The sequence below is a fragment of the Aquarana catesbeiana genome, linkage group LG03 (assembly GCF_042186555.1).
Source record: "Aquarana catesbeiana isolate 2022-GZ linkage group LG03, ASM4218655v1, whole genome shotgun sequence".
Classification (NCBI taxonomy): Eukaryota; Metazoa; Chordata; class Amphibia; order Anura; family Ranidae; genus Aquarana; species Aquarana catesbeiana.
In genome coordinates this window covers 29,603,364-29,628,651 of record NC_133326.1, presented here as the reverse complement: position 1 = coordinate 29,628,651, position 25,288 = coordinate 29,603,364, and the positions used below count along the sequence as shown (strand labels likewise).

Genomic DNA, 25,288 nt, shown 5'->3' with positions numbered 1-25,288 from the left:
GCATAGGGCGGTCCATAACAGGTTAAAGTAGAACTATAGGCAAACTTTTTTTTTTTTATATTATAAATTTTGGATTGAGTAAGGGATGATCATAACCCCTTTCAGTTTTTTTTTTTTTTTTTTTTTACATCTATGTCCCATTGAGATTTCTCTTCATTTGCTGTCCCATAGCCAAAACAGGAAGTGAGAGAAAATCCCTGCAAATTAGGGGAATTCCTTAGGGACCCCGAGGTCACCAGAACTAGTGTCCCCATTGGAAGATTTCCCCTCCTATTACTTTTCTGGGGACAACCCAAGATTTGGTATTTTCTCTTACTTTCACATTCAATGATAATGGTAAACATGACAATCAGAGAGGGTGAATCAATTGCTGTATGCAGAAAACAGAGTTTCCATTTTTCATTGACTGACCTGCAGTAAATCTTGTCTGCTTTCTCTTTCTGAATCATCCGCCTTAATGAGGAAGCAGTGATTGCAGCACTTCTTCAGTTCCATTACAATGTTAAGGAAACCAGATGTGCTGCCCCTTGTGCCTTTAGACAATGCCTTAAAGTTTCTGGTTAATATCCACCTACAGCCAGGACATCAAAAGAAAGCCATTGTGAGGAAAATGCATAACGTTGTATACAAGCAATGGCAATACATTTATTTAATATCACCACACAGCAATCTTTAATCTGTAGATCGTCTCCTGTACTAGGCTAAAAATTAGGGCTGTTACTGATTAAAATTTTCGTGTTCGATTAATCGTTTTTTTTTTAAATCGATTAATTGACTAATTTTGAATAATTATAATGCACATACAGATCCAACTACTTTTAGCTGATCTCCTTGCATTGCAGCTCTGCATTAGTCAGTGGTAAACTGTATACAATCACCTGACACTAGATAGTTTCCACAATCCATGACTTAACTTCACAGTTCACACAAATACGTATTAAATTCAAAATGTAGCACTGACGTAAGCAATTTTTTTTTTAAACTTTAAGAAAAAACGTAGAAAGTTAGTTTAACTTTAATTATAAAACTTAATATCGACTCTCAAATTTGGTTATCAAATTTGCCTACACTTAGCTCACTGAATGATCCCAGTTAACCACATCCATATTTACCATCACTGTCCAGGATGTCCGGTGACATCACGGACATCGACATCACCGGACTCCTCCCCCCTTCCCCTCGTTAGCAGATGGAGGCACTTGGGGAAGGGGGGAGGAGTCCGATGGTGGACTCCTCCCCCCTTCCCCTCGTTAGCAGATGGAGGCACTTGGGGAAGGGGGGAGGAGTCCGATGGTGTCGATGTCTGTGACGTCACCAGATCTCCGACGGAACTCCCCGAAGACCCGGAAGTCGGCGGAGAGGTGAAAAATAATCGATTTGATCGATCAAAAAAAATTAGTCATCCAAAAAATATATTTGCCTTTATTTAATAAAGTGTCATCCAAAATACAGGTCACAGCAAAGTAGAAAGCTTATGCGTTTTGCACTACGATGAGTGCTTAGTCATAGCTATGTCATAAGCTATGACTAAGCACTCATCGTAGTGCGAAACGCGTAAGCTTTCTACTTTGCTGTGACCTGTATTTTGTATGACACTTTATTAAATAAAGGCAAACATATTTTTTGGAGTGCAGCTGTCCAGAATTTTTTTTTTGATGACTAATTGCCACAGCATTGCCAGCAGCTGGACTTCTAGACTGGAGGAGATGCCTTTTTACTTCGATCTGACCCACCTGGAGTGGTGATATTCTCTCCATTTGGATTCCTGGACCTCTCAAAAAAATTAACGATTAAATCGAGGAATTAATCTTTAATTTCCACAGCCCTACTAAAAATAGACTTCCAATTATAGTGGAAGTAAACCCTCCTATCGTTTTCAGCCTAGGAAGTTGCCATCTTGGCCTCTGTTTGATCTTCAACTGCCATGATACTGCACATGTGATCAGTTATGACACCAACCATTGGATGGTTTGACAGTTTGTTTGAGAGCACAACCAATGTGACAGTTACATTCCTGGCATGCCAGGAATGTAACGGTTATATGAAACTGTTAAATTGATGGGTTTACTTCCACTTTATTAATTATGGATGCCAGTTCAACATGGTTCTCTGCACTAGTATTGACAGACTCACTTGTAATACTGTTTCTGTAGTGCACACATCTCCACCCGCAGGATTTGCTCCACTTTGGCTGGAAGAGATTTCTCAACATCCTTCTTGACTCTGCGTAGTAGAAATGGTTCAAGGACTTTGTGAAGGCTGTGGTAACCATTATCACTCCCTTTGCCATGGTCATCCTCAAAGTCCTCCCAATACTCAAACCTAAAACCAAGCACAGGCAAGTAACAGATAGTATTCACTGAAAAACCTCCACGGGAAAGAAAACACTTTAGATATTCTCAATTTTAGCTTATGGGCCAAATATGAGACATCAGGGTTGATTTACTAAAACTGGAGAGTGCTAAATCTAGTGCAGCTCTGCAGGGTAGCCAATCGGTTTCTAACTTCAGCTTGTTCAATTAAACTTTGAGAATAAAACCTGGAAGCTGATTGGTTACTATGCAGAGCTGCACCAGATTTTTGAACGCTCGTGTTTTAGTAAATCAACCACATAGTGGTATGTAGCATTATGTAAAAAAATCCAGTACCACTTGGATGCCCCAGATAATAAGCCCAGCTAGCTGGTCCTACTTTGCTGGTGCCGGTTAGGATAAATATCTGCTCTGAATACCAACTCGCCAAACTCCATCAAGGCTACAGAAAAATGGCGCCCGTCCACACACAGAAACTCAGCACACTATTAGTATAAAGTAATTGAGAAATGGCTTCAGCTTGGCTTTCCACCTATGGAAGAAACTCTCCCCCCCCCCCCCCCCCCCGCCATGTGTTTCACCCATGCCACCTGTACAGGATTTTTATCAGATCAGGAACTAGTAAGCAACACCACCTGTGTATAGATCAGCTGTCCTACAGGTGGCGCTGTTATGTGGACAACCCTTGTCAGTGAGCAGACCCGTTTGGACAGCCAATACTTCATATTCCCAATGCACACATTCCTGGATGAGTTCTTGAGTATGGGTGCTGCAGCAACAACCAGCTGAATACTGGTTGAAGTGACAATGAAGATATTTTCCAGCACACCATGGAACGACATAGATAGCGTCCAAACGTGTAATTTATTTCATGATCACAACACAAGGAGAGTGCAACGTTTCGGAGTCACGCAGGACCCCTTTGTCAGGCATGTGACATCACATGCCTGACGAAGGGGTCTTGCATGACTCTGAAACGTTGCACTCTCCTTGTGTTGTGACCATGAAATAAATTACATGTTTGGACGCTATCTATGTCGTTCCATGGTGTGCTGGCAAATATCTCCGTTTGGACAGCCGTCTCCTTTATGGCTTCTGATGCAGCTGCGGTTGCTTCTACGATTAAGCCCCACATGGAAGAAACCTGTTGGGGGTGGGGAGGTTCTTTCACGGATGGAGAGCCAAGCTGAAGCCATGTCTCATTTACTTTATACTTGTGGTGTGCTGAGTTTCTGTGTGCAAACGGGCAACAATTTTCTGTAAAGTGGCACTATGTGTTATGTAATACAAGACCTGGAATTTCTGTGTCAGACACATGCGGGGGATGAAAATTTTGGGAGACTCCAGTACTGAGATCTTGTCAGGTCTGCACATCCACTGTGGCAGCTTTGAGGACATCCTACTCTCCCAAATGGATTTGGCATTTATTAAATATTACAGGAACTACAAGAGGAGGAAGGGAAGATGTGAAGGCAGGCAGACACCCAAAACTCCAAGATAGAGTGAATCACAGCAAGGCCTATGGCAAGGAGATATTATTGCTACAGCCCCCAAGAGAAAGTCAAAAAGCCATTGGGAGACTCAGGCAACCAAACTCCACTTACAGTGTATTAAGAATATCACCCATCACCTTTTTGGTAGACCAATCTTTTATACGAGTAATAAAATTCCAAAAAAATCAGGTCACTGCTGCTTAGCTTTCTGAAATCGAAAAGATATAGTGCAGCAAGGTAGATATGTACTTGGCTCCTGCAAAGAAGCAACTGGAAACAAAGAGCCCGAGAACCCCACAGGCCTCCGAAGCCAAAGCTTGGCGCCAATTTGATTTTTCAGAATCAGCGAGTAAAGTTCTTACTTTTCTGGCATAATGAAGTGTAGCAGTGACCATAGTTCCTTCAGTGAATTCTGGAGAGGAGTCCCAGTGATCAGCAGTCGGTTGTTGGACTTGAAGTCTATAAGGGTTTTATACAGCAAAGAATCATCATTCTTCAAACGATGAGCTTCGTCGACGCCGAGAAAAGCCCAATTAATACTGCTCAACACAGCCTGCGAAAAGATGGACAGTATGGCTCTATGAGATTTCTTCTTGGTGTAGCTTGTGAAAACGAGACTTCCACACAAGGTTCTTGATTATATGTAAATTAGGGGCCTATTTGCTCCACTCTATACCTATTGTAATACTTTTTAATCAGTAAAGGGAAGCTGGCAAAGGAACTTTCCTCAAAAGTGTTAAAAAATTATTTTCATATTTGCTACCAGTTCTTGCAACAAATCCTAACCCATACTTTACTTGGCTGTCCTAATATAGCAAAACTTTTTTGATAGAGTAAAGGAGGGTTATAACTCCTGTTGGTTTATTTTCCATCGTCTGAGCCCCATTGGGGAGTTTTTCCTTCATTTCCTGTCCCATAGCCAAAACAGGAAGTGAGAGGAAACCCCTGCAAGTTAAAAGGAATCTCTTGGGGATCCCCAGGCCATCAGAACTAGTGTCCCCATTGGAAGATTTCCTCGCTATAGCTTTTCTGGGGACAACTCAAAATTTGGGATTTTCTTTTACTTCAATGATAATGGGACAAATAGAGAGGGTAAATCTCCCCAACAGGGGAACAAATAGGAATAAAAACTGACTGGGGTTCTAATCCATCTCTTCTCTATCCAAAACTAAAGAAAAAGTTTTGCTTTTAGTTATACTTTAAAGTGGAAGTCCGTGCAAAAACTAAAATCTCTGCATCTATAGACACCACCGATGTAACACTAACCTATCTAGCCCTGTGAAGAAAAAAAATAGTATACATACTTTTTTTGAGCCCGATCCGACCTGATCTCCAGCGGTGGAAGCTCTGCAGAGGACACGGCCGACAACGGCTATGAAATGAATGGGAAGTGACGTCACCCATAGATTTAGTAAGGGGCTTCCATTGCCGTCCGTGTCCTCTGCACAGAGAAGCCCCGGCTGACAGCTCAGCATGGGATCCGGTCAGATCGGGTCGGAGCAAAGGTATGTATACTCATTTTCTCTTTACAGGGATAGATAGGTTAGTGTTCGATCGGTGGTGTCTATAGATGCAGGGATTTTAGTTTTTGCATGGACTTCCACTTTAAAGCAGAACTCCAGCTTTCAAAATACTTTTCAAACCTGTGGCCCTTTAGCTGTTGCAAAACTAAAAATCCCATCATGCCTCTGCATTTGGGAGCCATGTTTGTAATGGTTCAGCCCTGCAATGCCTCATGGGACTTGTAGTTCCGCAACAGCTGGAGGGCCACAGGTTGAGCACCCATGCTTTACATAGTTAGTTTGGGCCAAGCTGGCTCAAACAAACTTTGTCCCTCACTAACCTGAGGCCGTAGTTGTGGCTCCATACCGTATACCACACTGTGTTCCGGGTGCGAGCCGAGACTTCCTGTCTCATACCCAGAACACAGGTCAGTCCACAGCAGCGGCGCTCAGCCACTCAGAGCAAGCAATGTATTCTATCAACTTCCTCTGATTGGCTGATTCAGAGCTTGTGACATCATCAGCCCACCTCTCTGACTCAGCCAAAGACAGAAAGCTTTGCATTCATTGACAGAATACATTGCTTGCTCTGAGTGGCTGAGTGCGGCTGCTGTAGACTGATCTGTATTCCGACGTTCCATCAGAATACTGCTACCCATCAGAAAATGCAACGGAAGAAACGTTCCATCGTGGCAATCTTGGTTCACCCCGCACTTGTCCGCAGAAAGGCTACAGTCAGAAGGCCGCAAGTGGACATCTTTTTACACCCACCAAAGTCAGCGGGCTACTTTTTACACGTTGTCTGGCATTTCACACTTATTTTTACCAGTACACTGAGCTTATATAGTGAAATACAGTAATTAGAAATCAGTGACACTGTTCTGTTGTTGAATTTCCAAAGCAGCGGCAAGCCTGATGATCTCACGGGTTTGTTAATCTGACAGAACATGGCTGCTTTTAAAATTCAACATCAAAACAGTCTGACGGATTTCACTATATGAGTTTAGTTTACTGGTAAAAATAAGTGTGAAATGCCAGACAACGGCGGGTGTAAAAAGATGTCCGCTTGCCACCTTCAGACTATAGGCTTACTGTGGTGTACCAAGATGGCTTCCGTTGCATTTTCTGATGGGTAGCGGTATTCTGATAGAATACCGGGTATGAGAAAGGAAGTCTTGGCTCGCACCCGGAATGCTGTATATTGCCTCCGCTACATACAGTTTATAGCGCACATCTAGCGGCCTCACAGGTTAGTAAGGTATATAGTTCGTTTGGGACAGCTTGGCTTAAACGGACTATGTAAAAGTTTTTTGAAAGATGGAGTTCTTTTTTAAGTAAACATGTAGATAGTCTATGCATCTACAGGACGTCATTATCATCCTTTAACACATGGGACGTGGCCCAGAAATCACTTTACTGAGCTAGCTATGTCCAGCCTAAGGCAATAACACACACAACTGAGTCACCTACCTTGTCCTTCAGTAAAATTTCATAGGTTGTCAGTACTGCATTAAACTTCATTTTCTTGCTCTGCTGATGAACCCATTCATACTCTCGTATCTAAAAAAAGGAGGAAGGTTCATCTGTAGATGAGTAAATCTGTACAGGTGTGATGAAGAGCCCTTTCCTGGGTAGTTGCTGATGATTCTGCACATTACTCACCGTGTTTCTGCTCCCGAGATCTCCTATATAAACCACCACATTAATGTCAGGAGCCCAGATCTCAAATTCTCGTTGCCACGAAGTTAATGTAGATAATGGCACCACCAACAGAAATGGGCCATAAAGAAAATGCTGGTGGAAGAGGTATGAGAGGAAGGAAATGGTCTGAATAGTCTTTCCTAAGCCCATCTCATCAGCAAGGATAACACTGTTGTTCCTGTGCAAAAAAAAAAAAACACAAAGCCAGTGAGCAGAAAAAAAATAGAAATGACCCTTAAACACAATTTATTTATTACAGGTAGGGCTGGGGAAAAAAAAAATCGATTTAAATCTTGAATGTAGTGGAGAGGTCAAATCGATTCAAAATTTAAGCAAATCGATTTTTTTAGATATTTTTTTTTTTCACCGCGCCGGTCCTGAGGAGCTGCGGGCAGGAGTTTTTAGGCAAGGCCGCGGACTAGGCCGAAGCCGCGGCCTCGCCTAAAAACTCCTGCCCGCAGCTCCCCAGGACCGGCGCGGTGTCAAAAAAAAAAAAAAACAAACACATCGATTCAAATAGTGAATCGAGTTTTTTTTTTTTTAAATCGCAGATTTTTTTTTTTTTGAGAAAATCTCCCAGCCCGAATTACAGATATTACATATTACACAGCACTTTACATATACTATATATTGTACATATACATCAGTCCCTGCCACCAAGGAGCTTACAATCTAAGGTCAATAACTTGCATTCATACATAAACATACTAGGGCTAATTTAGACAAGAGCCAATTAACCTGCCAGCGGGTCTCTGGTGTAGGGTTGCCACTTTTTCAAGCCAAACCCAAACACTTTAACAACGCAAAGCAATTTTTAAATTTTTTTTTAATATACACTATAGCAGTGATGGCAAACCTTGGCACCCCAGATGTTTTGGAACTACATTTCCCATGATGCTCATGTACTCTGCAGTGTAGTTGAGCATCATGGGAAATTTTGTTCCAAAAGATCTGGGGTACCAAGGTTCACCATAACTAGACGATTCTAACAGACCTGGGACACCTTTGGGCACTCCAGAATAGAGAGAATAGCATTGTACGCACACCCTCACCTCCCGTCAGGCCCCATTCCAAACAACATTCCTGTCTGAATAAAGTCAGACAGTTTGGGTTTTGAATCACATGTCCGGGTTTCAGTCCAGCTGAAACTCAGACACATGATCCCAAACGCGGTCTGTCCGGGTGAATCCCAAACAGGTAGCAACCCTACTTTGGAGTGTAGGAGGAAACCCGCGAAGGAGAACATGCAAACTCTGTGCAGATAGTGCAAAAACGCTAAAAAAACGTTGAAAAACTGCAAAGCTACTGACGTTTTTATAACGTTATTATAAAGTTCAGTGTGCATGAAGCCTAAAAGTCAGCAACAGTTTTTCTAGCTGCTGACTTTTATTTTTATATTAGGAGACTGAAGCTCCTCTTTTAAAGCGGAGTTCCACCCAAAAATGGAACTTCCACTTTAAGGGAGGTGACCCCCTGACATGCCACATTTGGCATGTCATTTTTTTGGGGGGGTCCCAGCTCCCACTTCCTCCCGGGGCACCGCAACACCGAAAGGGAGATCCCCTCCCCCCCTCCCTCTCGGCAATCATCTGGGACACGTCACGTGTCCCAGATGATTGCCCGGCCAGTCACGGTGCACGGAGCAGCTCGCGCATGCACAGTAGGTGTCCGGCTGTGAAGCCACAGCCGGACGCCCACACTTACAATGCCAAAGCATTAGCTGAAAGAGGAAAACATCACATCCGGTAGGGGGAGAAAGTTAGAGGCCTAGGAAAGGAAAAGGTAAGGCTCCGGAATTTCTAATGTGTGTCTCCCTACATCAGGGATATGCAATTAGCGGACCTCCAGCTGTTGCAAAACTACAAGTCCCATCATGCCTCTGCCTCTGGGTGTCATGCTTGTGTCTGTCAGAGTCTTGCTATGCCTCATGGGATTTGTAGTTCTGCAACAGCTGGAGGACCACTAATTGCATATCCCTGCCCTACACTGATGTCTATAGGGAAATAGAACTATTAATCAGAAGTGAAGCATGGTTGTATTGGATTCATGGGGATTACACTTTGAGAAATGTCTGGTGGATAGCCAGGTCAGTTGCACTGCATCTATGAGGTGGAGTCACGGTGTGACGTCATCATGCACCGGGATGTAGCGGCCATTTTGTTGTTTGGAAACATATTGGTATTTATGACATGCTGGTTTTACCTTTACTTATTGTGAGTGTTCTACTTTTAATAAATGTTGGTTACCAAAATTTGCTACACTATGAGATGCTTCCTTCCCTACTTTTGATTATCCTGGGAGTTCTTGGATAGTTTAACTGAATTGACTTGTGATCTTGAGAGAGGGCAGTCGAGGGAAGAAGCTGACGGACTATCTATACCTGAGGCTGCTTTTGTGAACCAAGGATTAAAAATAGCTTCTTTTGACCATTCCTTTGGGAGGGTCAAAATCATTATGGTAAAAGGCAGTGTGATCGGGTGACGGGGATGGCCCTTCCACTTCTGTACATCAGCCCCTGAGCACCTTCCAGTTTTTTTACACTTTAGATATACACAGCCTGGCTCGGGATCGAGCCCACAGGTGTACCACCATAGGAAGCCACATCCTATGGTGGGATAAAGAGAAGAAGAGGAGCCAAGAGCACTGGCTGGGGACCCTAGAGGAGGAGATTCTGGGATGCTCTGTGCAATACCATTGCACTGAGAAGGCAAGTATACCATGTTTATTATTTTTGGGGAACAAAAATACCCCTTAGAACCGCTTTAAGCTCAAGAAGGTTTAAAAATGTACAGAGTACAATACTTGAGTGGGAACCTTTTAAGATCAACCAATACAAACTCACTAAACATACAACCAATACCTACTTGCACCACGAGTGAGCCAGCCAGTTTAGACCCTCTAGCTGATAGTCGCGGAGCTCGAGTCCTTCACCTCCAATGTAAGAAGGCTGCTTCTTCAATGTCACAAACCTGGGTCTTTGTCTCAGGACCTATCAAATGCACACAAACAGTAATCACTCCTACAGAAATTTCAAGATTTTACTATTGTAAAGCATAAAGTGTATAAAACATTTTTTTTTTTTAAATTACCTATGTAACATAGAACTCTGTAACTGCAAAAGTCCTGTGCTTTGCTTGACAACCGTTTTATGTTCAAGTCATGTCATGTACAGCAATAAAAAAACTAAAGGGACATTGGGTCTTGACCTCAGAGGAAGTTTATCTATCAGAGTGGAGCACTTGAAGTGCCCAATCTTTGATTTTATAAAAACATGAAAAAAAAAGTATACTATAATACCTTGCTGTCTTTCACTGGAGTGTTTTTTGAGTTATTACGGCTGTGGAAGCTGTCAATGCAGTTCTGGAATTTCTTCCCAACGAGCGATTCATTTTCCCAGCTGGAATCGGCATAGGGGAGACCCATCCACTTGCACAGGTACTCGGGTTCATTGGAGGTGGAGCTTCTCCGACTGTTGACTGCAGAACATTTTAACAGGTAAATCACGTGTCACGTACCCCATAACAGATGAGACATATACACTGTATTGTCACAAGTATTGGGACGCCTGGCTTTACACACACATGAATTTTAATGACATCCCAGTCTTAGTCCGTAGGGATCAATATTGAGTTGGCCCACCCTTTGCAGCTATAACAGCTTCCACTCTTCTGGGAAGGCCGTCCACAAGGTTTAGGAGTGTGTCTATGGGAATGTTTGACCATTCTTCCAGAAGCACATTTGTGAGGTCAGGTATTGTTGTAGGACGAGAAGGCCTGGCTCACAGTCTCCGCTCTAACTCATCCCAAAGGTGTTCTATCGGGTTGAGGTCAGGACTCTGTGCAGGCCAATCAAGTTCCTCCACCCCAAACTCGCTCATCCATGTGTTTATGGACCTTGATTTGTGCACTGGTCCAAATTATTTGGTGAAGGGGGATTATGGTGTGGGGTTGTTTTTCAGGGGTTGGCCTCTTAGTTCCAGTGAAGGGAACTCTTAAGGTGTCAGCATATCAAGATGTTTTGGACAATTTCATGCTCCCAACTTTGTGGGAACAGTTTGGTGATGGCCCCTTCCTGTTCCAATATGACTGCGCACCAGTGCACAAAGCAAGGTCCATAAAGACATGGATGAGTGAGTTTGGGGTGGAGGAACTTGACTTAGTCTCCACTCCAATTCATCTCAGAGGTATTCTGTCAGGTTTGTGAGCCAGGCCTTCTCGTCCACATCAATGCCTGACGTTACAAATGCCTTTCTGGAAGAATGGTCAAACATTCCCATAGACACACTCCTAAACCTTGTGGACAACCTTCCCAGAAGAGTTGAAGCTGTTATAGCTGCAAAGGGTGGGCCAACTCAATATTGAACCCTACAGACTAAGACTGGGATACCATTAAAGTTCATGTGCGTGCAAAAGGCAGGCGTCCCAATACTTATGGCAATATAGTGTATGTATGTTCACCGAACTGTAACATTTTGAAAGTAATCCAACAGTGACTTGAAACTAGCTGGAACCAATTAAGAAAATAAATATGGTGGATAAGAAAAAAAAATCCCCACGTGCAAGATCATCAATGTCTATAGGACATGCTCCTAAAAAGGCTGCACAAAGGGGGGTCATTTACTAATCTGGTGCAGCTCTGCATAGAAAGCAATCAGCTTCCAGGTTTTATTGCCAAAGCTTAAAGTACAACTAAAAGGCAAAACCTTTTGCTCAGTTTTTGATAGAGGGGAGAGGGATTAGAACACCTTTTACTGCTGTCTGTGCCCCTATAGGGACATTCACCCCCTCTATTTGTCCTGTTTTACTATCATCATTAAAAGCGAAAGTAAAAGAAAAGACCAAATTTTTTGTTGTCCCCAGAAAAGTAATAGAGGGGAAAACTTTAAGGCTCCATTCACACCAATGCGTTTTTTTTTTTTTTTTTTTTACCATGCGTTCCTATGGAACAAGTTCACATCAATGCATTTTTTGTGCCTCTGCATTTTTTAAAAGGGTCAGGGACTTTTTTAAAAACACAAAACGGTGCTTTTTTTTGGTTCAATAGACTTCAAAGGAAAAGCTGCAGAAAAGAATATAATGCTTTTTTTTTTTTTTTTTTAACCGCGACTTTGCCACGATTTGCATTTTTAAATCTGCCCAACAGCTTTTCCAAAGAATAAAAAAAACATGCAAAAACGCCAATTGCGGCTAAATCCCGGGAAAAAAAAAAGCACAGCAAAAAGCACCGCATAAACGCTGAAAAGCGACATGCATAGATGCAAATGGAGCCTTAATGGGAACACTAGTTCTAATGACCTGGGGGGGTCCCCAAGGGATTCCCTTAATTTTCAGGGATTTCCTCTCACTTCCTGTTTTGGCTATGGGACAGGAAGTGAAGGGAAATTTCTCCAATGGACAGAGGTGGCAAAAAATAAACTGAAAGGTTTTAGAATAACCCCCCTTTACTCTATCCAAAATGAAAAAAAAAAAAAAAAAGGTCTATAGTTCTACTTTAAAGTGATTGTAAACAATCACCTGTAAAACAACTTCAGTTTAAAATAGAAATGAAAGGCAAAACATTTGGGTATAGATACAGTGGAACCTTCGATCATGAGCATAATCCGTTCCATTAGAATGCTTGTAATCCAAAGCACTCGCATATCAAAGCGAGTTTCCCCGCAGAAGTCAATGGAAACAAAGATAATTCGTTCTGCAGTATTAACTTTGTTTTAGAGTCCCAATCAGAAATTAGTCACAACTTCTATTACATGCAATACCGCATGTGGCCAGAGGTGGGGGGGGAGCGCTGGAGAGCCTGGGAAATACTCGGGGACAGCTCGGCTGAACTCGGAAAGCTTCGAAAACAGAGTATTTACGCGTGTTTACAAACGGCTCTGAACCGTTGCGAGTGTCCCCGGCGCCCCCGCACCTCTGGCCAAATGCGGTACTGCACACCCCATTAGTTTGAATTCTGCCTCGTTTCGCGAGACAACACTCACTACCTTTTTATCACTTTTTTTATAAATGATCACATTCCCCATGTCAGGACAAGTCTGATTATTGGAGGAGAGTACACTGAGTTCCCAGCATAGCTAGAGAACTGACCACGGTGTCATCTCCTGCTTAGTGTGGTCAGTTTTTAAAAAGGAGGGCAGAGAGACCGGCAGGAACACCAGGGATTTCACACAAAGGAAGCAATACAGAGAACAGGAGACTTTCTCATACAAGTACAAGTACATGGTCAGACTTGCTCAGTCATGCAGAGCATGTATTGTATAAAGTTTACCTGGTAAGTCGGATTGTACAGTGGCGGATTTACCAGTCCTCACGGCTGAAAAACAAAGAATAGGATAATCGGTACCTTCAATACATTTTTTCTTTAAAAAAAAAAAAAAATCTCTGTACAAGAAAAAAATATCTGTAGAGCAAATTCTAAGCTCAGGGGGTAGTACGTGCATTAGTGGAGCCGCCCCCCTATCCTCACCACTCCCTATATGCAGTAGCATAGTTATGCAAAGCATGAATCCATCCACGGCCACCTCCTATTCATGTGGGTCACTGGCCATTTGAATTAGAGAGGCCAGGGATTTTTATTTTTTTTGAAGAACCCGATTAGAGCCATAGGCTCTAATAGGCTTAAAAATAGGGTGGACTCGGGACACAGAGCACTGCGTCTGGAGCCCACCCAGGTGTGTTGCAACAGCGAATTAATATTTGCTGTTGCAACACTGATCTTCCTCCCAGCCAATCGGGAAGCAGGTATGAAACCTGTTTCCTGATTGGCCAAAACGCCAGGCAATCCTATTGGACGCCTAGCGCTGGGAGGAGGAGAGAGGAGACACTGCGGAAGCTGCTCCAGGAGAGGACACCGGAGCAGCTTTCCCCGAGCCCGCCATGCACTCACCGCCCGTATCTAGGGTAAGGACAGCGAGTGGTGGTGGTGGTGGGGGCTGTGTTAGTGCTGCGGGGGGGGCGTGGGGGTGCTGCAGCTACTGGCTGTGCAGGAGGATTAAGTGAAGTTGTAAATAGGGAGGAAGTTGTCCCTGGTTCTTTGTTACTGTCAAATTTGGGCATCCCATAATTCCTATCCCCATCCAAGTTATTATCCCCTCAATAAAACAACAAACACAAAGCTCAAACACGGTTTTCTGTGTCTGGATGCAAGTTGAAAATGCGGTGTGGCTGGCTGTGCGGCAGTGGAGAACCCCGACATCTCCAAGTCCTTTGGGGGGGGGGGTAGTGCTACATATAAAAAGCCCACTTACCTATGATCCTCTCAACAATCTGATACTGCTTATTCAGTTCTCCTGCTAGTTCCTGCTGGCAGTTATAATACTCTACATCTTCAGGGGTAACTTTTGATAGCCTGGAAACAGAAAATACAGCAAATGAGTCTAAATAACAATATCTCCTTTAAAAACATAAACATAACCAATAAAATTGTAATAACCTAACATAACTGAATAAAGACGGCATAAATGGAACACGAACATCATAATCACTATATGTGATAACGGAGTTAAAGTGGGGTTCCACCCAAAAAAAACAAAAATACCTGAAAAATTCTAAAAAAAAAAAACAAAAAAAATCAAAAAAAATTTGGATTTTTTTTTTTTTACTTATCTCTAAATGCCTGTTGCTAGGTGGTCCCTCGTAGTCTGCCTCTTCCTTTGCCTGGGCTGGTGACATCACTTCCCACTCGGCACGGCTCAGCTCTGCTCCCTCCTGTCAATCATCTGGGACCCATTACAGGTCCCAGGTTATTGAGCGGCCAATCACGGCACGTGGTGCCGCTCGCGCATGCGCAGTGGGTGCCAGGCTGTGAAGCCACAGCCCGGCGCCCACAGTTGAAATGCCAACACCGCCGAACGGAGGGGGGGGGGGCTGAGCGGGGCTTCGATCCCCCGCATTGCAGGATCCAGGGACAGGTAAGTGTCCAATTAAAAGTCAGCAGCTGCAGTATTTGTAGCTGCTGACTTTAAATTTTTTTTTTTTTTAATGGACCCCCTGGGTGGAACTCCTCTTTAAGCTCTGTACTACACAAGTGATATCCCTGTAGAATCATACTGGAGCGTTACCATTGCTTGATTTCATCATCCTTCTTCTTAAAGTTCTCCAGCTTCTTTAGGCCTTTCACCTTCTGCTGCTGGAGGGACTCTTCACTCTCCCAAGTGCTGTGAATGTAAGACCAGCCTTTCCATTTGATAAGATATTGTTGCTCTCCTTCATCTGTTTCTGGGTTAAAGTCAGCACATGGATCTCCATTGGCTTCTGTTGCATATACAGTTGTTGAGGCTCCAGTTGCTAAAATTATAAAAAATTAACACGTTACTTCTTTTAACAAGAAAACACACCAGATATTTTTGTTGTTACAAAGTCGCACGATCACGCGTCCATCACTCCGAGCATGCTGCTTAAACAAAACACAAGTGATTGGCAACAGCGTCATGAATGGGTTTCCATAAATCTCTGCTGAAACCCAGTGATTGCTGGTGCTCTATACTTTGGGGGGGGGGTTGGGGGGGGAACAAATTGGATGCCTGGATCAACCACACAAAAAATAATAATTAATAGATTGAAAAATTTGTTATCAATCACTCAACACTCGGAGTCACCCCCCCCAGAGATGCAGTCCTAGAAAACAAATGAGAAAATCTGGACGGCCGCACTTCCGTGAAAAAAAAAAGCACCTTTATTGTAGAAAAAAAGTTTACAGGTCACATCAAGGTGGATACATAGGACAATTCCAAGCTAAGAGATGCAGTCCTAGCGACCCTGAAGTCGCATATGTCAAAACAGAGAGAAAAAAAAGTTCTCCCAAGAGGGCCAATTAGGATACTCTATATTGATTAAGTAATTTATTGAATAGAAAAAACACACAACAACAATTCAAAAGAACAGAGTGTACCGATTGTGTACCTCACAGACGTGTTAAAAGAGACAACGTTGTCATATTAAAACTGGGGGACGCAGCTGCGCATGCACCATACACATACAAACCCACATACATACGCACAAAATGATCATTAAACAAATCTCCAGTGATGAGTAATACAGGAAGAAACAGTCCTCCGGATAAATGGATTATTCCTTAGCCCACGCGGCTTCTAACTACTATTTGGGTGTAGATGATCATATGGCGAGATTGGGGATTTTGTAAAGTTGGAGCAAGGTGATGAACACTTGGCCGTTCTGAAATCTTAAGCAGGGTAAATAAAAGGTAATAATGAAGGATATAGGTCCCTTTAGTAAAGATTAATGACTGGCGTGGTTAATCAGCTGAGTCACGGAGTGCAGGTTTTGGATACAGGGATAATCAGGGAACCCTCTCGCACAAAGTCATTCCTTCCTAAGGTCAATGCACATAAATTTCTCCATAGTAGAACGAGGATGGGGAGGAAAAGCAGGAGTAAGGAGTCACAGCTGATTTAAATAGGTTAAATATACTCTTGCCGTGTCTTCTGCTTTAGCCACTTTTTTCTGCCTCTACCCATCAATACAGATCAGACCTCGTTCAGAGTATATCAGAGTCCAATTGTCAGGAATACAGTATAGCTGCGCAAGTAGTTGCTGTTATAGCAATGTGAATGCTGTGCATATAAACGTGCTTGAGTGGAGCAGTCCAGATAAGTTCCCTGTACACTGAATATCCCGCCTGTTCAGACTCCGTCACACAGACCTCGCTTGTGCTGCAAGCTAACACTCCCCCAGGCGACGTGCTGACGCATTTCGCTAATCAAACAGACGCTAGCTTCCTCAGAGCTGGGAGGAGTTTGGGAAAGGCGACTTGGGCCCCTTTCACACGAGGCGGATCCGCTTCCACGGAGTCCGCCTCGGTCCGCCGGTTCAGCGGGAGATCTCTCTGTTGATCTCCGCTGAGCCGGCGGATGACAGGTCGCTCTCTGTTCACTGAGTGGGGAGGGGCTTGTCAAGCGCCGCTGCCGCCTATGGAGGGATCGGACGAAAACGGACAGCATGTCCGTTTACAGCAGATCTCACCCGATCCGATAGCGATGGATCCGAACGTAGAGGCATCTGCCTGCTTTTAGCGGATCGGATGTCAGCGGACACGTCTCCGCTGACATCCGTCGCTCCATAGGCTAGCATGGAGCGCCCGTTCAGGTCCGCCAACAAAACTGACAGGCGGACCTGAACGGCCCGATCGTGTGAAAGGGGCCTTAAAATAGCCATAGAATTAAAGGTGTCATATCAACATTTGGCCACAAGATGTCATCCATTCTTCCTCCCATACATAACATTCAGCAGAATACCTAATTGAGTGCATAGGCATTGCTATTTTAACCAGACAAAAGGTAAAAGGAGAGTGAATAGGCTCGAACACAGAGCTAACAGTACTAAGGCTGTTTATAGCTGTATGTCCACAGTCCTCTTTGCACATTACTTTGCTAAAAAGGACTGTAGACTACACTCAGTATTTAAGCCAAATGGAGTGATCAAATTTAAATAGTACGTCCACATCTTCTCTTTTTGTAATAAAATGGTGTCAAAGTCTCCCCTTCTAAAGGGGTAACTTGAGTGCATAGTTCCCTTTATCATTAACCCCTTGGGGTCACCACCAAGAAATTGTGCAAAATGTAATGATATTGGGTGGTCATCCTCTTTCTTCTTTATACCACTGATGTGTTCGCCAATCCTAATGCGGAGTTCCCGTTTGAGTTTTCTCAACGTATATTTTGTTGCAGGGGCAGGTAAGCATATAAATAACTAGTGGTTGAGCAATTTATAAAGCTTTTAACCCTATACTCTTTGCCTCTGCGAGGATTGGTGAACACATCAGTCCTATGTACATATTTACAAATGCTGCAATGCCCACAGGCATGCATACCCACAGGGGGCCTTGAACTTGTGAGCCAATCCTTTGTTTGTGTTCTTTTATACTCTGAATGTACCAGGGCATAATTAAGAATCCGTGCCCTCCTTGCTGTCAACAGTGGCCTAGGGCCCACCATGTCAGCAATTAACGGGGTGGATCTCAGGATGTGCCAGTGTTCTTCCAAGATATTTTTAACCTGGGTCCACTGGGACCCAAATTTTGTGAGGATTCTTGGATAATTATCTAGTTTCTTTGAGGGGGCATTCTGAGCTTTTAGGAGGGATTCCCGTCTACAGTTAAAGCGGAGGTTCACACAAAAATTGAACCTCTGCTTTTCGGAACCCCCCCCCCACTCTGGTGTCACATTTGGCACCTTTCAGGGGGGAGGGGGGGTGCAGATACCTGTCTAAGACAGGTATTTGCACCCACTTCCGGCATCGACTCCCACGGGAGTCTATGCCTCTTCCCGTCCCCACTGCGCTGTCTGCTGGGACACACACGGGTCCCAGAGACAGCGGGGACCAGTTGGGAAGCGCAGCGCGACTTGCGCATGCGCAGTAGGGAACCGGGAAGTGAAGCCGCAGCGCTTCACTTCCTGATTCCGTTGCAGAGAATGGCGGCGGCAGCACTCGAGGACCGAGGGACGATTCGGTCTCGGGTGCCGACATCGCTGGACCCCGGGACAGGTGAGTGTCCTTATTTTAAAAGTCAGCAGCTGCAGTAATTGTAGCTGCTGACTTTTAAATTTTTTTTTTTTTTTGCGGGACTCCCTTTTTAAGGGCCTTGGACTTAGCTTTTTTGAGTGGTTGATGGGAATATCCCCTTTCCCTAAAGCGTTTGTACATGTCCTCCGCCTCTTCTAGAAAATGCTTCTCTTCAGAGCAATTCCTCCTAATCCTCAGAAACTGCCCTGTTGGTATTCCATCAAAGATTTTGGATGATGACTTTGGGCCAGGAGGAGGGTATTTGCTGCCGTTTCTTTGCGAAACGTACGTGTAACTATCTGGTTGTTTACCATAGCTAGTTGTAGAGCTAAGAAGTGTTTCCGCATGAAATGAAAAGGTCCGTTTGATATTTGAAACCTCAGCCCTCCAGCTGTGGGGAAACTACAAATCCTATCCTGCCTCTGCCTCCAGGAGTCATGCCTGTGATTGTTAGGGTCTTGCAATGCCACTTGTAGTATCAAAACAGCTGGGAGGGCCGAGGTTGCCTACCCATGCGCTAGGGCAGGGGGTCTCAAACTGGCAGCCCTCCAGCTGTTTTGCGAAACTACAAGTTCCATCATGCCTCTGCCTGTGGGAGTCATGCTTGTAACTGTCAGCCTTGCAATGCCTCATGGGACTTGTAGTTTCTTAACAGCTGGAGGACCGCCAGTTTGAGACCCCTGCGCTAGGGGGCTGTTTTTCAAAGTGATTTCTCAAAAACAGAAAGCATAGAGACATGGATGGATGGGAGGCATTTGCTTTGGATATTAAAAAATGAATATAATACTTTTTTTTTTTGGTTTATGGTGCTTAGACACAGTGAAGATCCGCTTTAAATACACAAACATCATACACCAACCTCCTTTCTTTCCAATTCTGGACTCCAATACTTTCTCTATAGTTTCATGGTTATCTTCTGGTTCTTCTGCCTCTTCTCCCTGCATTTCTATCAGATCATCAGAATCTGTTTCAAAATCATCGTCCTCTTTGTAGCTGCAACAAAATAATACGTATTGAACTAAGCAAGCTCAAAAAGTGCTACAACTATCCCCATGTTACAATTAATATTAGGAATAGATGAACAGATGAAATATGCTATACAGTCAAGAGTTTACTTTCACACCTACATACGTTTTTTGGCCATCTCGGTCTAAAACCATGGACATTATTATAGAGCTGCCCCCTCCTCCCCTCCCTTGGCACCTATAACAACTTCCACTTATCTGTTAAGGCTTTCAACGAGAGTTTAGTGTGAGTACGTGTCAAGGACAAAAAGGCTTTGCTTGAAATCTATGAAATCTTAATTCATTCTAAAAGGTGATCTACAAGGCAGGCCATACACGGTGCCAATTTCTTTCCTGCAACCCAAGAAATTTGCATGACTCCCCCCGTCAGTACACACAGTGATGGAGAAAGCCGTTGTCTGCTCCCAGCGGGGAGAAGGCAGAGATTATCGCAAAAGCGAATCCGGCAGGCTGGTTGTACCAAAATTGATCGATCAATTAACTTGGTACATTCAGCCTGCCCATTAACGGTTCGAATCATCTATGGCCGGCCTAAGGGAGTTGTTTTTCAACCTTTCTGTAGTCAAAGACACCCTTTAGGATTGTGCACAACCCCCGGGGGCACACCAGTCTAAGGGCTCGTTCACACAAGGAGGTGCACCTGAGCCTGAGCCCTTTTTTGCATGTTCTATTTTTATTTGGATTTATTAGGCTGCCCTATACCAGTGATGGCGAACCTTGGCACCCCCAGATGCTTTGGAACTACATTTCCCATGATGCTCAACTACACTGCAGAGTGCATGATCATGGGAAATGTAGTTCCAAAACATCTGGGGGTGCCAAGGTTCGCCATCACTGCCCTATGCTCTTGAAACGTGCAAAAAAAGGTGCTGGTATGATTTTTGTTTAAAATTGAGCCCCACCAAAATATATGGTACTGCGTTACCATGGCATTAAAGTGATTGTAAAGTCTTGTTAAAAAAAAATAATAATAAAATAACAAACATGTTATACTTGCCTCCTCTGTGTAGTGGTTTTGCACAGAGCAGCCCGGCTCCTCCTCTTCTCAGGTCACTCTTCGGCTCTCCTGACCCCTCCCTCCTGTCAAGTGCCCCCACAGCAAGCAGCTTGCTATGGGGGCATCCGCGCCGAGTCACAGCTCCCTGTGTCCATTCAGACATGGAGCCCCAACCCGGCCCCGCCCCCTCTCCCCCCTGATTGGCTAACTGACTTTGATTGACAGCCGTGGGAGCCAATGGCGCCACTGCTGTGTCTCAGCCAATCAGGAGGAGAGTCCCGGATGCACACTCGTGGATATCGCTGGAGAGAGATGGGGGTCAGGTAAGCAATTAGGGGGGTGCTGGGGAGGCTGCTACAACACAGAGAATTTTTCATCTTAATGCATAGATTGCATTAGGATAAAAAACCTTCTGCCTTTACAACTCCTTTAAATGGGCGCAAGCAAACATGCAATTGGTGGATGTGTGGACCTGTGCGCAACCGCAAAAGGCATTTGTGTGGTGCTGGAAAACGCGCAATTTCACACATTTTACCACACTACACCTAATGTGTAAAAGCCCCAAAATGTAGTTTGTAAGGCAGAGTTAAGTGGTCAGTAGAAGGAAAACCACAAAACCAAAAAACAAAAAAACCATGTCTAGCACTAATAACACCCCCCCACCCCCAACCCCCCTGCCCGCGAGCCACAAATCCTCCTTCATAAACCCCCTCCTCTTTGCCCTTGTAGCAGCAAAATGGCACAAAGCCCTATACTATTCAACCATGAAAGGGTCATGCCCCGTACACACGGTCGGATTTTCCCACAGGAAATGTTGGATGTGAGCTTGTCGTCAGAAAGTCTGACCGTGTGTATGCTCCATCGAACATTTGCTGTGGGACTTTCCGCCAACAAATGTTTGATAGCAGGTTCTCAAATTTTCAGCCAACAAAACTTTGTTGTTGGAAAGTCCGATCGTGTGTACACAAGTCCGACGCACAAAAGTTCACGCATGCTCTGAATCAAGCAGAAGGAGCCGCACTGGCTATTGAACTTCATTTTTCCAGGCTCGTCGTACATCTTGTACGTCGCCGCGTTCCCACGTTCGTAATTGTTGGCCAACATTTGTGTGACCGTGAGTATGCAAGACAAGTTTGAGCCAACAACCCTCGAACAACCTCCTCCACTCCACGGTTTTGTTGGCGGAACGTCCGATCGTGTGTACGGGGGATCACTGTATTACGTTCTGTACGGAGAGGAGGGAGAGCACAGTCCCGTTCCACCTCCGGGGCTCTTTCCTCCTCTATGCTGTTTTCTGTACTTTTGCTGGCAAAATTAAATTCGTGCCCGACCTGACCCTAGCAACCGATGATGTCATTGGTTGGCAGGACGCGGGCGGGCAGCATTGACAGCTTCCACTTTAGCTGGCAAAAGTACAGATAACAGCTTAGAGGAGGAAAGAGCCCAGAAGAGCTCCCCCCTCTCTATACACAGAACTTAAAACAGTGACCCTTTCATGGTCAGACGGTAAAGGTCTTTATGTCATTTTGCTGCGGCACCCCAGGGGGCCACGACAACCTGGTAGAAAAGCCCTGCTAGAAAATTATGGTCAGCCCACACACACACTCCAAATCCTCCACTTCCAGCACAAATTACCCTCCCCCAATCCCCCTGCTGCCCCCCCAAATTCACCTTCTCAACACAAATCCCTCAACCCAATTTCCTTGTGGTGCCCCACCCCCCTCTCCTTCACATGATACTACAGTGCCCTCCTGCCCACCCCTGACCCTGGGGGCCATCCCCCTTTTCAGAACACAATAGCACAGCAGAGGAGATCGCTGTACTAACATTGCATTGTTAGTACAGCAGCTCCTCCTGGGCTGTAGTTTTTTTTTTTTTTTTTGTTCAGCCCACTGGATTGAACGAAAGAAAAAAAATAGTGGTGTGTACCAGGCTTAAGGGTACTTGAAGAGAGTATTGATACATGAACATCAGATTCCTGGCAGGAGATTTCTGCTTGAAAACACGTGGATGGGCTGTATAGTAAAATGTGTGGGGAATCGATTTTATATGAGCGTACAACTACTTGCTTTTCTTGGGGGTGTCCAACAAAGCAGTTTTTTTTTTTTACTGATCTATAGGCAGTGGTGTCGCTATGGGGGGGGGGCCCGCACTGGGCGACACCCACCAGAGGGGTGACACCGGGGCCGCCGCTACACAGTGCACTATATTGTTTGCACTTGCAGAGTTGCAGCGGAGCGGTGCTAGCAGGACACGCAGCCGCGCAGGGGAGGCTGCCCATAACACTCCCCCCCGTCATTAAATCAAGTGAACCTGTCCCTTGGGGGTCTCCAATCCCTCCCGAGGCAGCCGGAATTGGTGGGTTGAGCTGGGGGTGTGGCTGCCTCCTCCACTCCTCCCACAGACTCCTTCAATCTGGCTAATCCCGTGGCTGAAGGTGGAGAAAGAGGCGAGGACACAGCAACCTCGAGTGTCTTCATCTCTGCAACTATGCTGTAAGTTACTGCACAATGTAACTACATAGAGTCCTAACCTGCCCCACCCCAATCTGCCCTATACAACCCCAATCTGCCCTATACCACTCTAAACTGCCCTATACCCCCCTCCAAACTGCCCTATACAACCCCAACCTGCCCTATACCACCCTAAACTGTCCTATATTACCCTAACCTGCCCTATACCACCCCAACCTGCACAATACCACCCAAATCGGCCGTATACCACCCTAACTTGCCCTATACCACCCCAAACTGCCCTATATTACCCTAACCTGCCCTATACCCCATACTACCCTAACCTGCCACTATACCACCCTATACTATAATTTACAGGGGACGGTTTGGGGTGTGTGACTGTGCACTGCCTGCAGGGTGCTGGGCAGGATAGATGGGGGGGGGGGGGGGGGGGGGGGGATGTTTTACCGCAACAGGTAACACCAACCCTAGTGACTCCACTGTCTATAGAAGCACGGGTTTATGCACCTTTGTGTACAGGCCCATTAAAAATCAGCGGACTTGTGCATACATTCCTCTCTTTCACAGTAGAAAAAAAAAAAAATCTCTAAAATTTCATTCTATGACTTTCCACATCCACATTGCAAGAAACAAATTGCATATGGTGACAGCAGTCTATAAATACACTTATGGACGAGCAATCGGGAGATCTCACCTAACGGCTTTAGCTGCTCTGCGTTTTGTCTGCCTTTTAGGCGTGTCATCATCATCATCATCATCATCATCCTCATCTGATGATTCGGTCGTCCTCCTCTTACCACGCTGTGGCTTTTTCTGGCTCCTCCCACCAGCCCTGGACATACCTCTGAAACACAGAATGATGGGTCTACATTGTGAAAAATGGCAAAACTGACGGAGACCGCTAAGGAAAATGCTGGACAGCTAAATACATAGGAGAAAAAGTGTACAGTGACCCCTTTACATGTCTGAAATTCATAAAGTAATGCACAAACTGTTGTGATCCAGCCAGCCTTGCTTTGCCACAGGGCTCAACTGCATAAGGGGAAAAAAACAACACTTTTCTTACCTTTCCCGATAGAGCCCAATAGTGCTAGGAATGCCCACCCCAAGTTTTCTCACTTGTACTTCCCCTGACTGCAAGCCTGATCTCAAATTCCAGCTGGCACATGCCAACTCAATATTTAAGCCTAACTTAGTGAAATGGCGAACCTTGGCACCCCAGGTGTTTTGGAACTACATTTCCCATGATGCTTATGCACTCCGCAGTGTAGTTGAACATCATGTAGTTCCAAAACATCTGGGGTGCCAAGGTTCGCCATCACCTAATTCCAGGTTTTCTCTGACTTTTACCCACTTGAAGTGATTGTAAAGTCACATTTTTTTTCCTATAAAAAATAAACATATTATACTTACCTCCTCTGTGCAGTTGGTTTTGCACAGAGCAGCCCAGATCCTCCTCTTCTGGGGTCCCTCTTCTGTGTTCCTGGCCCCTCCCTCCTGTTCAGTGCCCCCCCACAGCAAGCAGCGTGCTATGGGAATGTTTCGTCAGATTAGGCGACCCGTCAGAATTTGTAACGGAAGTGACGTTCTGTCACGGCCATCTTGGTACACCCCGTACTCGGCCGCAGTAAGGAAACAGTGAGAAGGCGGCAAGCTGACATATTTGTACACCCACCGGAGTCTGGCATTTCACACTTATTTTTACCAATAAACCGAGCTTATATAGAGAAATACAGAGGTAACGCAGTGCCGTATCGCAAGAAATGGCCTGGTCATGAAGGGGGGAAAATCTTCCAGAGGTCAAATGGTTAAAGTGGAACTTCACTCTCCCAATCAACATTGATTATTTTTAATCCTCATGCTGCTAGCGTTAGTAAATAAGAAAGTATATTATATTTACTTGTTTTAAACTTTGTTTTTGTTTTGTTTTAATTTCTTCAGTTACTTCTTGGTTTCTTGCCTAGGCAAGTGATGTCATACATCCCAGGAGTCTTCAGGAGGGGAGGAGTCTCTCAGCTAAGCACACTCCGCTGTATGCATGCTTCAGCTAAGGGCAGATGAATTCAAGGAAGTAAATAGTACATGAATCATCCGCCCTCACTCAAGATGGCCATGGGCAGAAATTTTAGGGGTTGTTTTTCAAAGTAATTTCTCAACAAAATAAAGCATGGAGACATGGATGGATGGGGAATTTTTCTTTTACTATAAACCCCTATGCACCGACAGTACGCAAGCATGCAGGCTCTAGGCGGGTGGGCCTTGGCGCCA

General features: G+C 44.7%; 1 protein-coding gene across 1 annotated transcript in view; it reads right to left on the bottom strand.

The window, feature by feature from the left end:
* Positions 1 to 25,288, bottom strand: part of CHD2 (chromodomain helicase DNA binding protein 2) — a gene marked incomplete in the record, with an annotated part of 115,932 nt that overhangs the window by 58,866 nt on the left and 31,778 nt on the right. Inside the window, 12 exon segments of the mRNA XM_073618404.1 lie at positions 412 to 571; positions 2,134 to 2,322; positions 4,168 to 4,358; positions 6,778 to 6,867; positions 6,970 to 7,186; positions 9,873 to 9,997; positions 10,306 to 10,484; positions 13,273 to 13,317; positions 14,252 to 14,352; positions 15,065 to 15,290; positions 19,384 to 19,517; positions 23,715 to 23,864. Coding sequence (XP_073474505.1) covers positions 412 to 571; positions 2,134 to 2,322; positions 4,168 to 4,358; positions 6,778 to 6,867; positions 6,970 to 7,186; positions 9,873 to 9,997; positions 10,306 to 10,484; positions 13,273 to 13,317; positions 14,252 to 14,352; positions 15,065 to 15,290; positions 19,384 to 19,517; positions 23,715 to 23,864 — 1,807 coding nt within the window.